This window comes from Xiphophorus maculatus, chromosome 21, assembly GCF_002775205.1.
Source record: "Xiphophorus maculatus strain JP 163 A chromosome 21, X_maculatus-5.0-male, whole genome shotgun sequence".
NCBI classification, from domain to species: Eukaryota; Metazoa; Chordata; class Actinopteri; order Cyprinodontiformes; family Poeciliidae; genus Xiphophorus; species Xiphophorus maculatus.
The window spans coordinates 6716007-6732772 of NC_036463.1; the positions used below are offsets into that span (position 1 = coordinate 6716007).

The 16766-nt window shown below is 40.6% G+C and overlaps 1 protein-coding gene across 19 annotated transcripts in view; it reads left to right on the forward strand.

Annotated features, from left to right (window-relative positions):
• scrib (scribbled planar cell polarity protein) overlaps positions 1-16766 on the forward strand; it is a 77645-nt gene that overhangs the window by 23614 nt on the left and 37265 nt on the right. For 18 of the 19 annotated variants that reach the window (XM_023326758.1, XM_023326762.1, XM_023326766.1 and 15 more), the window contains exons 2-16: positions 5895-6012; positions 7128-7206; positions 7635-7724; positions 8342-8398; positions 8565-8628; positions 9685-9759; positions 9866-10010; positions 10787-10905; positions 10996-11195; positions 11973-12139; positions 12279-12409; positions 12995-13120; positions 13231-13416; positions 14002-14382; positions 16621-16683. In XM_023326758.1, coding sequence (XP_023182526.1) covers positions 5895-6012; positions 7128-7206; positions 7635-7724; positions 8342-8398; positions 8565-8628; positions 9685-9759; positions 9866-10010; positions 10787-10905; positions 10996-11195; positions 11973-12139; positions 12279-12409; positions 12995-13120; positions 13231-13416; positions 14002-14382; positions 16621-16683 — 2001 coding nt within the window. The remainder of the gene's footprint in view (positions 1-5894; positions 6013-7127; positions 7207-7634; positions 7725-8341; positions 8399-8564; positions 8629-9684; positions 9760-9865; positions 10011-10786; positions 10906-10995; positions 11196-11972; positions 12140-12278; positions 12410-12994; positions 13121-13230; positions 13417-14001; positions 14383-16620; positions 16684-16766) is intronic. The other variant, XM_023326761.1, reaches the window with a different exon arrangement.

Genomic DNA, 16766 nt, shown 5'->3' on the forward strand with positions numbered 1-16766 from the left:
TAAATTGGTTGTATCATTTTAAAGAAATTGCATGATACACTTTCAATTTAGTCAAGTGCACGTCTGGGCAAAGTAGCACAGACGTGTTTTTGTTTGGTTTCTTCTCACGCGAGTGAGTTCACCTGAGCAGAGAGAAACAAAAAGGAATAACTGTGGGGGACGGCGAGAGCGGAGGAAGTGTGATGTAGGTTTACTGTTGTGAGTAGGTGGCTGGGTTTGTATTGTTGCCTGATATGAGTGGGTTTTCTGGTGAAGCTCGTGGCAGCGTTTCACTCATAACTGCGTGTCGTATTTCTCAAGGAGTTTATTGGTTGTTTGGATAAGTTTTTTTCTCTCTTCTCTTTTTTTTGAGTGTCTGTCCTCATTAGTGGTGCAGAGTCCAGTGGAAATTCTCCGTTTCTCCTCCAGTTTTCATTAATAATCCAGTCACTCCCTTTTCTTGCAGCTCTCTCCTCTTCGCTCCACACCCACACATCTCGGCTCTTCATAGTCATTCTTGCCTTTTGTTAACGCGCACCACTTGCCTCTTTCAACTCATCGTGCTTCCATTTCGAACCCCTCTGTGTCCTCTCTGTGGTGCCCTTTTGGACAATGGACTGGTCCGCTGCAGGAGGAGCTGGACTGACTGACAGCCCTGGGACTGGCTGCTTAGCCTTTGTCCTGCTTACAAGAAAATTGGAGGGAACTCAGAGAGGTGGAGCCATAGAAAGGGGACCTGTAAGGGTGGAATGTATGTATAGAAGTTGTAGAAACTTCTTTGGAGATTTTGATTTGGCCAAGAAGCATTACATTAATTTTTATGATGGTATTGATTACCCATCTTAAAATTTGACTTTACATAACTTTATAAAACAGATGGAGCTTTTTAAAAGCATGGATACCAACTGCTGCGCTCACTCATGCATGGAGCTTCAACCACAATGAGGTTTCTTGATATCTGTAGAGAACAATCTGCTCTAATGAGCCCTACTTTCTTAGACAACCAATTCCTCCCAGACACTGAGAGTCCCCAGCAATACAAAAGCGTGAGCTCCTCTCTCCCCTGCCCCCTTTAAGCCCCTCACCCCAGAGGTGGTGGGCATGCTGCAGTGTGCCGTTTCCATGCATTGTGAAGGAACGATTGAAAGAGTTGAGGAATGAAGGACGAGCCTGAAGAGGCCGGATTTGGAGGATTGCTTAGATTGGAATTTGTGTATTAGCATACTAAAAGGGTTTTTTGTCAGATATACTTTTTCTGCAAAACAATGATTGTTTGTAGTTTTGTTACCTGGCTTTGCTTGATGTAAAGCTTTTATCTCGTTATATACACCCACTGTGTGTGGTTGGGCTGCTGTAAGCAGGACCTATTCCATCTCTAGTCAGATGGCATAATTGGAGGGAAATTAGAAGCTAAGTGGAATCACTTGACTGAAACACTGCAGCCCCTGTGAATATCTGGCTTAATCTCACTGCACCGAGTCACTCAGGGGATTCAGGTTACTCACAAGCATCAGCAAAAACACACACTTTGCTTTGTGAAGACTCAGAACTAGCAAATTTACTAAGTTGAGTTACCTACTTAATGAAAAATTGTTGACATAGCCAATAGGGTTGCACGATATTTGTGAGATGGCGATACTCCCTCTATTTTTTTTTTAGGTCGACATTAGCTTCTGCAGTAGTGCTAATGTCTAGTTCACACAGCGAGATAATTATGCCTTCCTTTTTTCCCCTCTTTTTAGTCCAGATTTCCCCCTTCTGACAATCTTGAGGATGACCAATTATTAAAATCTTAAGATCATTTTAAAATATATTCCTGCTGTGTGTGTAGTGCTAAGAGTGATCTGATCTGCCCAGACGGACATTGGGGAGGAATGTTACTGCAAAATGTGCCTGCACATTTAATTGGCTTCTCTGAAGCTATCGCTAACACTCACATACCACCTGATGAATTTACAGACTCTCCTAATGCACATAAAAGTTCTCGTAAACACTCCTACACAAACACCATCGCTCATAAATGCGTAAGTATGCGCATTAAACCTCGCGCTGTATCCCTGAGGCACACACATTCCTACTACTGTAACCTGAGTTACGGAGAAACACAAACCAAAGCAACACTGATAAACAGCAATATGTTCTGTCTAAAACACCTACACAACAGGATCTTCTCTGTGATGACTGTAAAGTGCACACATGCGTACACACCCCGATTAACATCTGAGAGTAATCCAAGCGGAGCAGCTGATAACACAAAGCATCTTTTGGCTGCAGTGAAGCTGGGATCCCAACTGATTCGCTGCTCTCTTCCTCAGGTTGACCAGGCTGCACTTTATCATGTAATAATGAGGGACTTTCTCAAAGCAGAACCCATCTAATGCAGCAGAACTCATTCAGCATCACCAGGAGCGGCTTGATGCTGCTGCTGTCAGCATATAGAGCATCTCTCTCTCTCCATCTGGAAAATAGTTTTATGTTCTCCTTGTTATTCAGTGAGGTTTAAAAGAGAGCATGTCCAGAAATAGATATAACTTCTTGTTCTACTGTATTACATATATTGTCCTCTTTATTATAAACCAGTCTGACCACAGATAAGAACACACTGGCTCATCTTTCACTGACCAGTATGTCCCAAAACATCCCACACATGCTTTCTGTCATAGCCCACATTCTTCAGGCAGATGCCAAACAGAGGAATCATTTTTTTAAAGTGCAGTACTGAGACATCACAGTGCCCTCTGCTGACACACGTTATTTGCCCACCTTCCCTTTTAGAGGAAAACCTCATCCTCTTCCTCACTCCTACAGACAATGTTTTAGGTGCCTCATTAGAGTGTTCTTGCTGAAAAGTTGTAAATAAAGTCTTGACCTGCCAGACTCTGCAAACGGTTACCCTATGATTCAGCGAAGGCAGACTGAGCACAGCATTCACAAATATGTTGGTACGCTACATCCCAATGTTCCCACTGACCCACGGAGCACTACTAGTCGTCTACAGACTGATTTGATGAGCGAGATGTTCTAGGGTCAATTGTGCTTTACTCCGTGTCCTCCACTCAACCCATTATTTAAGATGGCACTAAGGAGTGAATGGACGCCTTTGTGAGTGTCTACAATTACTTGTTCTCAGGCATGATTGCATTACAGAGTAGTTTTAAGCTCTATCAGTTTATAAATGCTTGATGACATCAAGCAGAGAGGAACGCGCCGATGGAAAAGCTTTTAGAAGAGGTGGTGGAACTGGGAACTTGTTTCGCTTTGGAAGCTGCAGGCCTAACCAGCACCAGTGCAGATATGGTTTTATTTTATTTTAATTCCTTCAAAACCAAACCCCAGAGAATGTTTTGTCACCTTCTGTAGGCCACTTTGCTCTAAGCTCCTGGTTTTTGATCTTGACACAAGACTTTGATTAATTGGGTTAATCATGATGAATTGATTATTGAAATAATTGTTGGCTAATTTAGTAATAGATTAACTGGATTACATAGACTAAAAAAGGCAAATTGATGAAATAATATATTCACAGGAGCAATTAAACCGAAACTGTATACAAAAAATACATTTTGCATATAAGATTTTTTTAAAAAGTCTGTCTGAAAATAAATCCTAGTATCCAGAACTCAAGTGGCGTAGTTGTAGCTTCACCTGGTTCAAATTTATGTTAAAAAAAAAAAATCTGAAACATCTTTTGCTATCTAGTTATTAATTATTAATCCAAAAATACCAGTCATACATTCCAATTTATCCTAATTGTTAACTATTGCATTTAAGTTCAGTTTAAGTTTTTTAAGTTTTCTGTCTAAGGAATCTCAAGTCTTTGACTTGTAGCATTTACTCCTCCTCGATGAGCATGTATTAACCGAACAATTGCTTTATTGTGGTGCTGACTTTACAGCAATCCCTCATTCCGAGCATGCATGTAGCGACAGTGGGGAGAAAAAACTCCCCAGAAAAATCTAACAAAACCAGAACCCTGTTCCGTGTGAACAGCGGACTATCTTAATCATGGGTGTTTGAAAAGACAGAGTCATACACTCAGGAAAATAACAAAAGCTCTGATGTAGGAATAATTTATATGTTTGTTGTTGTTGACGGAGTCAGAAAGGACAGAAACCGTTGGTAAAGTGTGAATGTTGAAGTTCTGACCTACCCTGAACCTATTCAACGGGATCCAAATAAAACACACACGACCTGTGAAGAACAGGAAATGTCAATCATCAAAACACAGAGTGGACGTGAACTGCTCTGATCTCTTTTCTCTGGAGCTCTCTCCACCATGTTGCACTTTGTGTGTACATGTATATTTGATCCTTTCTTTCCAGTTAGAACTTTTAGCATGTAGTCGGAGAATAGGTGGTATTATCTGATTTACTGCATGTTTACGCAACAGTTGGGTTACACGAGTGTAGCGGCTCGCTGTTTTTAAACCTAATCCGGGCGGAGGAGGGAGAGTTTGACATTATCTGGATTTTTTTCAATTTAGTAAATTAATCTGTGGTAACTGACACACACACAGGGGTTGTTTTCCAGTTGAAAAATTCAGATGATGGCCTGAGGTTTAATTTAAATTAAGGTTTAGGCTCCAAGCTTGCAGACAGAAAGCATTCCTGAATGAGTTTGATTCAGGTTCCCCATTCCAGAAATGTTCCCAGGAGTTTTCCTTCATTATCTGTGAAGTACGGGTTGTGATAGCGCAGACAGTACTGCCTCTGTGGGCAGCAGAACGGGTGGTAAATAAAAGCGTAGTTTCAGCATGTTTCTCCCATCTTGTCTGTCCATCTGAGCAGCACAGACACACACTTCTGCTGGCGGAGGAATGTAGCTGAGCTCTGGCCGCTCCAACAAACGTGCTCTTGTGAAAGCACTTGGCAGAACTGCAGCCACAGCGCACTCCTACCGAAAGCCACTTTGTTTGGCAGCCATCACTATGGTGAAAAGGATATTTTCTGATATATTTTTTTATTCCCAAATATGTGAATGGAATGTTTTCAGAACCACTTCAAGAGTCGGTCACTGGATTTATAAGACTGGTGAAAAGCTAAAAATGTTTAGAAAAACACAATTTATCGGAGTGAATAATTTGCACAGATTGGTTTACTGTATTGCTTGCTTTGCATTGATCTGGAAAAGTATGGAAAACATGCTGTGTGGAAAGATATCCGTTCTATCTGTGATATCTGTCTGTCATTCATTCATCAAAACAGTTTATCCATCTGTCCATATGTCCGACCACCGGTCTGTTTTTCATCCGTCCACCCTTCCGCTCATCTATCATTCCATTAATTTGTTGATACATTAATACATTCATTTGCCTGTTTATCTGTGCATTTATTCGTCCATCCACTTTTCCAGCTGTCTACCTTTCCATCCCTCCAGCCACCTTTCCATTTGTCCATCTGTTCATTCAGCTCTCCATTTGTTCATCCCTCTGTCCACCTTTCCATTTGGTCATCCCTCCATTCAGCTGTCCACCTGTTCATTCCTCCATCCACCTTTCCATTTCTTCACTTGTCCATTTAGCTTTCCATCTTTTCATTTGTTCATCCACCTTTCCGTCTGTTCATCTGTCTGCCCGTCTATCTACAATTGATAGATTTCTATTGTATTTAAACAATAATTAATGAGGAATCTGGGAATAAAATCTGGAACAGTAAGAATTTTGTCAAAAATAGTGTGTAGAAAATAGATATTTTTCATCTTCACGATTCTGGGAATGAACAGAACTTTGTTTTTTGGGACATTTTGATTTTCTGGAATGTTTAATAGACATTTCTGAATCAAATTTCTCCCTGGCTGTGCTTGATCAAAGCATCCTGGCAGAATCAGGTGATAAACTAAAAATAGAAGAAGAGAAAGTGAAACGCAGAGCCTAAGGAAGTTGTTTTTACTAAACAATGTATCATGTGTCTCCACAGCCTTTCTTCAGACTATTAAACTTACGAAAGCTCGGCTTGAGTGACAATGTGATCCAGAGACTCCCTCCTGAGGTGGCCAACTTCATGCAGCTGGTGGAACTGGACATCTCCAGAAACGGTACATAAATACTGACTCGCCTTACAACCTCTGTGAAACCAAATGTAGAATCAAAAGATTGTCGTAGTTGCTTTATGAATTTCTAATCCTTTAAATCTGCGTAGAATGCAGAAATGAAACCAAAAGTCAACACCTACTCCTCCCTTTACATGCCAGGTGAAACATTTCAAGCGTGCCTGATTGTTCTTGTGATGTACACAGACACTGTGCCCTGTCTGTCCTTGCCTTTGATACTGAGTGGCAAGCAGGACATCTATTAAACCACACGCTGCTGTGAGAGCAGAGTGCCTTGGCCTGGAAGAGACTTTCCCATCTGTCTGCCTGCGTGCCTCTCAGCTCCAACTGCAGCTCAGCTCTGAGCGGGGCCGCTTCCCTCTGTAGGGATTTATTAAGATGCACCTGCAACATCCAGAGCTGAAAGATCACATTTCAAGACTTGGCAGGGAAGTCACTTAAAGATTTATTACAGCGCAACTGTTTAACTGGATCCAGGCACCCACCTGGCCTACAAACAGTCATTTCTACTTTTAGAAGCCAGAAATTCAAGTTTTGAAGGACTTTCGAGGAAGAGAATGTGTAATAGCTCCTTAAATGAGAAGCCTGGTTAGCACAACCCTTGTATGTCTTTTGCATATGTTTATTTTAATTGATGAAGTTCACTATGAATGGAAGACGGTTATTTAGCAGAGAACTTTTTCCATCTAAATTAAAGTAATTAGCGATGCTGAAGATATTTTTGCACGTTACTTGAATGTGCATGATCATAGTGACGCTTTCATTGCATCCAGGCAGGAGCATGCACAGATATTTTAAGGGGCAGGTGCTCAAAACACATGGACCCCACCGCTGTCTTTGCAGTGTGAGATTTTTCGCAGCCACAGCTTCAGTCAGACCAACTTACAAAAATGTGGGGCAGCAGTAATGCAGGCTTTAAGATCCAGAAAAACTTCCTTGAGCCACCAATAAATAAATAAATCAGGGCTACACATTTTTTTGTCAAGAGGAAAAAGAGCAGGTGCTCTAGCACCACCTAGTGTTGATCCGTGCACATCCCTGCATCAAGGTACAATTAAAACTAAAGTGATAAATTATTACTTCGTCTGACCCATTTACAGAAATCCCAGAGATCCCTGAGAGCATCAAGTTCTGCCGGGCCTTGGAGATCGCAGACTTCAGTGGAAACCCGCTCGCCAGGTAAACACTGCAACTTCCCTGCATTACTTTAAGTCGATATCAAATTAGGTTTAATACTAGTTGCACAATGGGCTTCGTATTTTAGATTGTTTGTGTTTGACTTGTATGTCCAAAAAAAGTATGTAAGGCTTAGTTTGTTTCACGAAAAGATTACATGAAACAAAGTTTGAGTAGATTATAGTTGATATCGCAACGCTGCTTGGATTTGTATCGGTTTCACAATAATCCACATAAGAAGCCAGTTCAATCCTCTCATTCATTTTGTGCAACTCTTCTGTGTTGCAATCTCCAAGTTTCACTTTTTTCACACTAGAGAAGAACTGTTGAACCTCTGAATGTCTAAGCAGAAACCCTTAGATAATTCATGCAGAGTACAAGAGCATTCTGAGAATCTCTCACCATTTCCTCCTCCCTTCTTTCTGCCACAGATTGCCGGATGGCTTCACTCAGCTGCGAGCGCTGGCTCACCTTTCCCTCAACGATGTGACATTACAGACGTTACCCAGCGACATTGGAAAGTATGTATCACAGAAACATATTGCTATTTGTTTTTATACTAAAAATAGTCCAATAAAATGTTTTGGGGTAAATAATTTTTTTGTGTGTGTTTTGAATGTCACGGATTATCTAAAATAAATGGTTTGCTATTTTCAACTGCTGTTTACAGCGCCTTACAAAATTATTTATAACTTCCAACTATTCAGTTGAACAATTTCTATGGCTAAGAGCCTATCGAAATTGGCTCATAATTGTGAATTTTTAGGAAAAGATGCCAGTTTTTTAAAATTTTGTTGCACATTTGTGTTGTTCTCATCTTAGTAAAGACTTTCTGGAACCACCTTTCACTGCAGTTACAGTTGCAACTCTGCATCGGTCAGATTAAAGTTTGTTGGTTGTGATGTGACAAAATGTTAGAAAAATCAAGAAGTGTGACTATTATTGCAAGGCCTTTGGTAGAAAGATGTGAAGCTGCTCAATTGAAGCCACTCAGACGATTCACCCGCTGAGAGACGGTGCAGATGGACGAGCCCCTTGCCGTGCCAGGCAGCCCAGGCGATCAGATTTGCCATCTGACTAACCAACATTTCTTCCTCTTCCTCCCCCTCCCTTCTCTCCTCTCTCTCCCGTTTAAAAGTCTGGCCAACTTGGTGACACTCGAGCTCAGGGAGAACCGGTTGAAGTCTCTGCCTACGTAAGTGGCATTTTTAGGAATTCAAAAACATCCAAGTTGAATATTTTTACAAAAGCTACACAGCAGCCTACGGTTGCATTCTGTAATGAACGGTATGTGAGGCAGGACTCTTTGTTTCTCTCGGTGGATATTCAGATGACATAACTTCTTCTGCTCTTCTGCGCAGGTCGCTCTCTTTCCTGGTGAAACTGGAACAGCTGGACCTTGGCAGCAATGAACTGGAAGTTTTGGTTTGTTAACATCTCCTCTGCTTCTCTAGATAATTTTCTCACTTAATTCCCGAGTGACCTTCATTCTTTTTTAAATAATTATGATCTAAAATGCATGTTTACCACAGAGGCGCTTTTAGTGCAGGAACTCCCACCTGTCTCGACAGGACAGGGTAAACATGACACAGGGCGGACACTGAGCAAACAGTGACTTCATGATGAAATCCTGTCCACATGTTCAATCATAGGCTAACATTTCACTGAGAAATACGTGTGTAATTTTGAGCTTTAAATTATCCATCCATTATGTTTTTTTCTTTTGTTGTGAGTTAATAACAAGACATACTTTTTTTTTTTTTCTCCGAAGAGTTTTTGCGGCGCTAGTGGCTCGTATTTTTTCCACAGTAGGCAGACAGGAAGGAGGGTGAGGAGAGGGGGGAAGACATGCGGTAAAGGTCGTCGGGACCGGGAGTCGAACCCGCGACGTCCGCGTCGAGGACTAAGGCCTCCAAACGTGGGGCGTGCTAACCCCCTGCGCCACCACAGCACGCCCTGATAACAAGACAAACTTTATAAAATTTTTACAAATAAGAATTTGATGCACAAGCTTCTTTTCACAATGGGAATTCTCTATAGTTTAGATTATACACACAGCCTCAAATACATTCATGTAATTAAATAAGACTGAGGATCATATATATTCTCTGAATATATGCAGTCTTCTGACTGGGGCTGTAAAGGTTTTGTTTATACTCACGTTATCATATTTACTAAAAATCATGGATAATAGATTACAGAAAAGTACAATCCTGCAAGAATTGAACCAACTATATGTTTGGCACCAGTTTATAGCAGATCTAGAGAACAGGAAGTCATGACTTATTAACGTCATGCTCAGATGCATTCTTGAGCTCAAGGTTTTGGTTTTCTGGGATCTCTGTTTTTAACAACCTTCAGATGAAAATGCATTGAGCAAAAGCCTGATTTCCTTGTCTTTGCACCAAAAATAGCAACCTTGTTTTCTGTTTTCAACATGTTTTCCTTGTTTCTCTTGTCCTTTATTCTGTTTTGTTTTAGCCGGACACACTCGGCGCTCTCCCCAACCTGAGGGAGCTGTGGTTGGACCGTAATCAGTTGTCTTCATTACCACCTGTAAATACAGTTTTTAAATGAAACTCATGACGTTCTCCTTGAAGAAAATGACTGTGCTGTGCTCTGATTACACAGTCGTACCTGTTCATTTATTTTCTGTGTGCAGGAACTGGGAAACCTTCGGCGGCTGGTGTGTCTGGACGTCTCTGAGAACCATCTGGATGAGCTTCCTTCGGAGCTGAACGGCCTGCTGGCTCTCACCGACTTGCTGCTCACACAGAACCTGCTGGAGGTCGTCCCAGACAGCATAGGTGAAGAAACTTCACCGGACTGGCTTCTGCAGGAAACCTCTGAAGCTTCCAAAATGTTTTTTTTCCCCTGCAAAATGATGGTTGAAATAGAGAGTTGGTTTGACTCATGTTAAACAAAGATGATGCTGCCCTCTGCTGGAATAATGATTTCAGTGAAAAACTTGACCAGATCTGCACCAAGTCTCTGAATTGAATTATTTCTAAGCCATGTACACTTATATTTGGAATGTCATTAAACTGTTTTCCAGATAAATTTTGAAAAAGAAATAATGTGTGGGAACAGGGCCGGACTTAGAAGGATAAGGTGCTCTGGGCTGGTGCCAGTTTTGATGCCCTACCCCATTAAATAATAATACAAATATGCATTTTTCTCATCCAAATGACAGTGCACTAATAGGTTTAAAACGCCCCAGAGTTTTCAAATATTTGAGTTTTCTATATATTAATAAAAATGTAACAATATTAAAACAACACACTTTTTACAGGCCTATAAGTTTCATATAAGGTACAATGTAAAACATGCATTCTAAGTCCTTGGCGCCCTGGGCAACTGCCCCAGTAAACCTTTTCTGAAGTCTCGGCCAGTTTGGGAAAACATGTGCATTTCCAGACTTTACCAGTTCCATTGTCTAAAATGCTGTTTCAGCCACGCTTCCAACCTTCCTGAACTTTACGTTTAAAAGTTAAAAAGATGGATCCCTGCAAATAAGAATAAAGTTTTGTCTCTGTTTCTGTGTTTAAATTTCTAAATGTTTTACTGTGTGTTTTCTTCCCAGGTTGTTTAAAGCAGCTGTCCATCCTGAAAGTGGACCAGAACCGACTAACTCAGCTGACCGACTCTATAGGAGAATGTGAAAACCTCACAGAGCTTGTCCTGACGGAGAATCATTTACAGGTACCCCGACTTTACTCTGATAAAGTTAGACCGTATATGCACAGAATCCAAATTAACCAGATTTAAATCTCCTTTCATTTCACCTCACAGTCACTTCCTCGCTCGCTGGGCAAGCTGAAGAAGCTGACAAACCTGAATGTAGACCGGAACCGGCTCGGCAGCGTGCCCAAAGAACTCGGCGGCTGCGCCAGCCTCAACGTCCTCTCGCTGAGAGATAATCGCCTGAGCAAACTGCCCGCTGAGCTGGCAGACGCCACCGAGCTGCATGTGCTGGATGTGGTCGGAAACAGGTAGCAGCACCCGAACCATTTATATTTTGTTGGATTTATGGAAAAAAGAATCTAGTAGTGCCATGATGAGTCTTCAAATCTGGAAAATTCTGAATTTTGGGGGTGGAAAGAACTGGATTAGTTTGGAGGGAAAAAAAATATCATTTTTATATTCTCAATTTTATTTATCAAATTTTTTTTCAAATAGTTGTGTAGATTATAAATTTCTGAATTCAGGTGTGGCAATATCTGTTTTTTTCTCTGTAATTTCTGACTTTTCTGAGGCACCATAGGCCTGTCACAATAACCAATTTTTCTGGATGACAAATAACCCCAGAAATTATTAAATTGTTCTTTTTGAGACCATTTTAACTAAGGGCAACCTCCCTTTAAAGAGCATGCAAATTGAAAATATTGCTCTCATTTAAATTTATCATGCCATCCATCCATTCATTCACAAATCTATACCTCCATAAATCTTTCTCTCTGTGATCCATTTACCTTTCCAAACAACCAATAGTCTGCCTAATCAATAATTAGACAGTTTTTTGTTGGTTTTTTTCTGCAGTTTTCAGCTCGACCTCTGCTAAGTAAATTTTTTGTAAACTTGGTGTTTACACTTGATCCACAGATCTAAAGTTGGCTCTGACATTTCGGGTTTATTCATGTTTATTCACAGCATCAAATGATATAATTCCTTTCACATTCCTCAACTTTAGATTAGGTTCTTGTCTTCTTGGTTCTCATTCTGGAGGAAAATGTTCTGGTTGATCTTATTCCATCTCTACCTTTGTCCAGATTACAAAACTTGCCTTTCGCCTTGACAAACCTCAACCTGAAGGCCATGTGGCTCACAGAGAATCAGTCGCAACCGATGCTCAAGTTCCAGACCGAAGACGACGAGCGGACAGGAGAGAAAGTGTTGACCTGCTATTTACTCCCTCAGCAGCCATCGCCAAGCCTCGGTGAGCCTTATATTCTTGTATTTCTGTGATAAAATGACTCGAATAACATTTTATGTTCCACTAATAAACTTTGATTATTCAGTGTTGACCTTTAAGTTGAATTGAAGGCAGATTTGTAAGTGCGCTCGGTATCCCACAGAGAACCTGCTGCAGAACAGCGTGGACGACAGCTGGACGGACAGCAACCTGAACAGAGTGTCCGTCATTCAGTTCCAGGAGGAGACTAAAGCTGAGGAAGAGGAAGATGATGAAGCTGCAGCAGAGCGCAAGGTGAAAAAACGCTACGCCGTCATCTTTGAGTTGAAATAATTCTTATTCCTACGTATCCATCATCAGCTCTGATAATTTTGGTTGGAAAAGAACCAATCAGAGATTTTTTGTCTTAACTCTGATGTTCTCTGAAAGTCTACACTACCTATACTAATTTTATTATGTCCCAATTTCTCTTTGGAAACTATAATTATTAACGTTCAAAATATTTTTCCACATACAAGATAAGCTGAATATTTAACTGTCAGTATTTAGTAATCTACAGCTAAGGATAAAATCTCCAGTTTATTGGACAAAGTAATTTTAAAATCGTGTCCTAGAATTGTTTGACAAAGTATGCATAAGCTTTTATCATTTATTGTGATAAATTTCTTATCATAAAAATGGTAAATTCCAGTCAGTGATGTTTAAAGCCCCCAAAACTTCTCCACTGTTTGTTCAGAGTATCCATAAATTTGAAAATATTATTAGATGCAGTTACTTTAGTGATACAAGTCTTTATGTGGCTGTTGTTCAGAGGAAATGGGAAGTGTGTTACAAATGGGAATGTTTGTCTAGAGCAGAATTTGCTTCTCTTTTCCTCAGGGCCTCCAGCGCAGAGCCACCCCTCATCCCAGTGAGCTGAAGGTGATGAAGAAGGGGATAGAGGACAGGAGGAATGAGCCTTACACAACCAGACCCGATGGAGAAGATGAGTCACTTGACCCACAGGTAATAAAAATACTTTAAGTAAAAAATGTTGTGCAGTAAAAATCCTATAAAACTTTGAGATTTCAGCTATTTTTTTAGCAACAATTCATCAACAATTTCACTGTTTTTAGGTGAAACGACTGAGCGACGTTTCAAATCAGAGCCATGACTCCCAGGTGTCCAACAGCACTCTGTCGGCCATGTCCCACGAGGAGAGACACAACCTCTTGGCTCCCTCACAGAGAGGGGAGCTGGTGAACAATCAGTCCCCCCAGGAGGAGGAAGACCTGGACGAGATGGAGGTGGAGTACATTGAGGTAAAAAACATTTTCATTAAAATAAAACTACAATCTTGGTGAAAAGTTTGAAAACAAATTTTGTTTTTCATAAACCTTGTATCAGCGTTAGATCTTTGATGTTTCAATAAAAGTCACTGATTTTGTGGCGCTACTTTAGAAATATCTGCAAGGAATTTTGAGGAACATACTTTGCTAAAATAATGACTTTGTAAATGTCCCCCAAACTCCTCCAGATCAAAATCCTCTCATTGCTGTAGCTATCTCTTATGTGGGTGTGCCATTTTTTCCTTCCACTTAACCTTCCATGAACAAACTTGGAGACAGCACACTTTGAATGTCTTCTTTAGCTACAACATTTTGTGGTTTACGCTCCTTTTAGATTGGATCAGTGACTGTCTGAAGATCAACCGTCAAATAACAATACTTCTAATCTCTAATATTGTATTCTGAGAAATGGAATGCTGAGTTTATATTTGCTGTAATCTATAAAATTAAACCTAAACACTTATCAATGATAGAGATGCGATGGACTTGATGCCAAGTGAAACAATAAAATTTTAAGTTTGTGGAAAACACTCTTTACGAGCCTCTTTCTTTCTACAGCCAACCGTGCACTTTGCAGAAGAACCAATTATCCGGGGTGGAGATGAGGACGACGACGAAGACGACAGAGAGAACGGCGAGAGGAGCGACGAAGACGACGACAGGCCGGTGATCCCCCCGGAGAGGCAGCGGCTGATCAGAAAGGACACGCCGCATTATAAGAAGCACTTCAAAATCAACAAGCTGCCCAAACCCGAGGCTGTGGCCGCGCTGCTGCAGGGCTTCAATCCCGAAGGGCTCAACTCCCCGACACAGGCTGCAGAGGACGAGCCGGACGAAGAGGAGGAAGAGGAGGATCAGATTGTAGGCACCCCTCAGCTCCATCACAGAATAGAAGAGCTGGACGACATCCGGCATCAGGGCAACTCCAGCCAAGTAAAGGTAAAACCGATTCAGGCTCTGGTAGGATTCAACACATTTAGTCAGCCACTAAGTCACTCTGTTCAGACCTGAACTGCACCGCACACACATTAGAGATTAAAAATAACCTCAACTGAGAAATAAGCTGCATATTAACTTTAATTCTGTGAATAAAATCAGCTTTTCCTGCAAAGCACTGACTCAGATAAAGACTAAACTTCTCACCATTACAAACCATCTGCTGATTTCCACACGCTGCTTTTGTAACATTTTACCCCAGTGCTTAAAAATTATGCTAGAGAAGTCTGATCAGTTGCTTCTTATTGTTATTAAACTTTGTAGCATTTGGGGAGACTTGATGACTTGTATTGATTTATGATGAAATCCTGTTTAGCACGACGATCATCTCACCAAATCTGTTCTGTGTGTCTTTAATGAGTGTGGTTCTGTTTGTGTGGCTGAACTCAGACCAGCCAGAACATCTACTGGCAGAGCTGGAATGTGAGATCCAATGAGCCTGGTTTCCTAAATATCTTAGACATCATATATTTTAAATTATGGGACAGATTGGTGCCGATTTCCTAATCAGAAAAATAATTTAGTAAATTACCTAGAGGTAAACTAGCTGCGTTTCCATTGATCATATACTGTATGTACGTTCACAAATTGGAAGTGCGAAAAAAAATTAGCTCAATGGAAGCATGCCAATTAAAAAAAAGTAAAGTTTTTCTATTAAAAAACTTGAGCATGGTTTTTAGGTTGTATCAAAATTAGTGCATTTTGCAAAACTTCAATAAAAACACTTTTTTTCACATCACACGAGTCACATGATCAACAACCAGATGTTACTTCTGGCGGAAAAGACAAAGAGGAACATTTAGTCAACAAACTTATTCACGGATGATATTTTTTTGCATTTCTTATTTAATGGAAATGCTGTAATTGCAAAAAAAGTTTCCGACATTAACTGAATATTGATCACGTTTTGCGTACAAGCTTTAACTTTCTGGTTTACGTCTTTAAATGTTGCTTCTAACATCGCATTATGTTCTCCCCTCATGATGATATCTATTTTATGAAGTGTACCAATTCTTCCTGCAACAAAACAGCCCCACAGCATGATGGTGCCACCTCTATATTTCACAGTTAGGATGGTACAAGTATCCCCATTTTTCCTCTAAACTTAACTCTGGTTGTTATGGCCAGACAGTTCATCTTTAGTTCCATATCTCCAAAAATTAAGATCTTTGTCCCTGTGTGTATTTGCGAACTACAATCTGGCTTTTCATGTTTCTTTTGAAGTAAAGGTTTCTTCCTCACTCAGTGACCTTTAAACCCATGTCTGTACAGAACACGTTTCACTATGGATAAAAAACTGTCTGTTTTCACAAGACTTCCTAATATTTCAGCAGATTTCTTTTAACTTTCTCATCAACTCAAACAGCAAAGCAAAGTGTGGCCTTAAAATACATCCACAAATGTTCCGCCGATAAACTCAAAAGTCTCTGACATCATCATCTGGGCTTTCCCTTATTGTTTAAAGAAATGGTAATAATTTCTGATTTTGGAGACGTTTAGAAATATCTGACATTATTCCTCTCATGCTTGTGGCATTTGGCAAATAGAAACAATTTTGGTAATTCTAACTGACCTAAAACAAGAGAAGTTTGGTCTGATTTAACTTCAGACAAGGAGAGAAAAAACATGTATATTTAATGTATGTAAACTTCTGGTTTCAGTGTAACTATACAGTCAGTGTCTATTACATCCACTTTCCTGGTTTTAACTTCCAGTAGTTCATCATGTGTTTGACAGCCAGATCTAAAAATGAAATAGTGGCAACTAATGCAGCAAATTCAGTTTTTAGCACTTCATAAATTAAAGATCAAATATAATTTGTCCCTCTTTTAAATCCAGACCTTGTAGATAAGATGAAGCTTTCTGGCAATTCTTTGTTAGTTAGTAGGTTCTTCTTCTGGTTCAGGAGCTTTTGCTTTCTTGTTTTGCTCTCGCTGCACACTGGTTGTTTGTGTTTTGTTTTGCACTCTGGCTCAGCTCCTTGGTCTTGTCTTTCCACCTCTGCCTGTATTTGCTTTTGGTGGCTGGGGAGCGAATGAGGAATCACTTCTGCTTAAAGGCAGGCAGACAGTGATGTGGCGTTAATGGGAGAGCGTGTACCGTGTGGGTGTGGGAATGAGTGGATATTTTAATTTTGGCCTGACTAATCCGCATGCTTCTCGCTGGTTCCTGTCCTAACAGGGGGTGTCATTTGATCAAGTCAATAATCTGCTGATTGAACCTGCTCGAATTGAGGAGGAAGAGGTCTGTACCTACTCTTTCCCACCCAGTGTGCCTATCTGTGCATCACCCACCCACCCAGGCTAACACAGGTTTAGGAAGTGGAG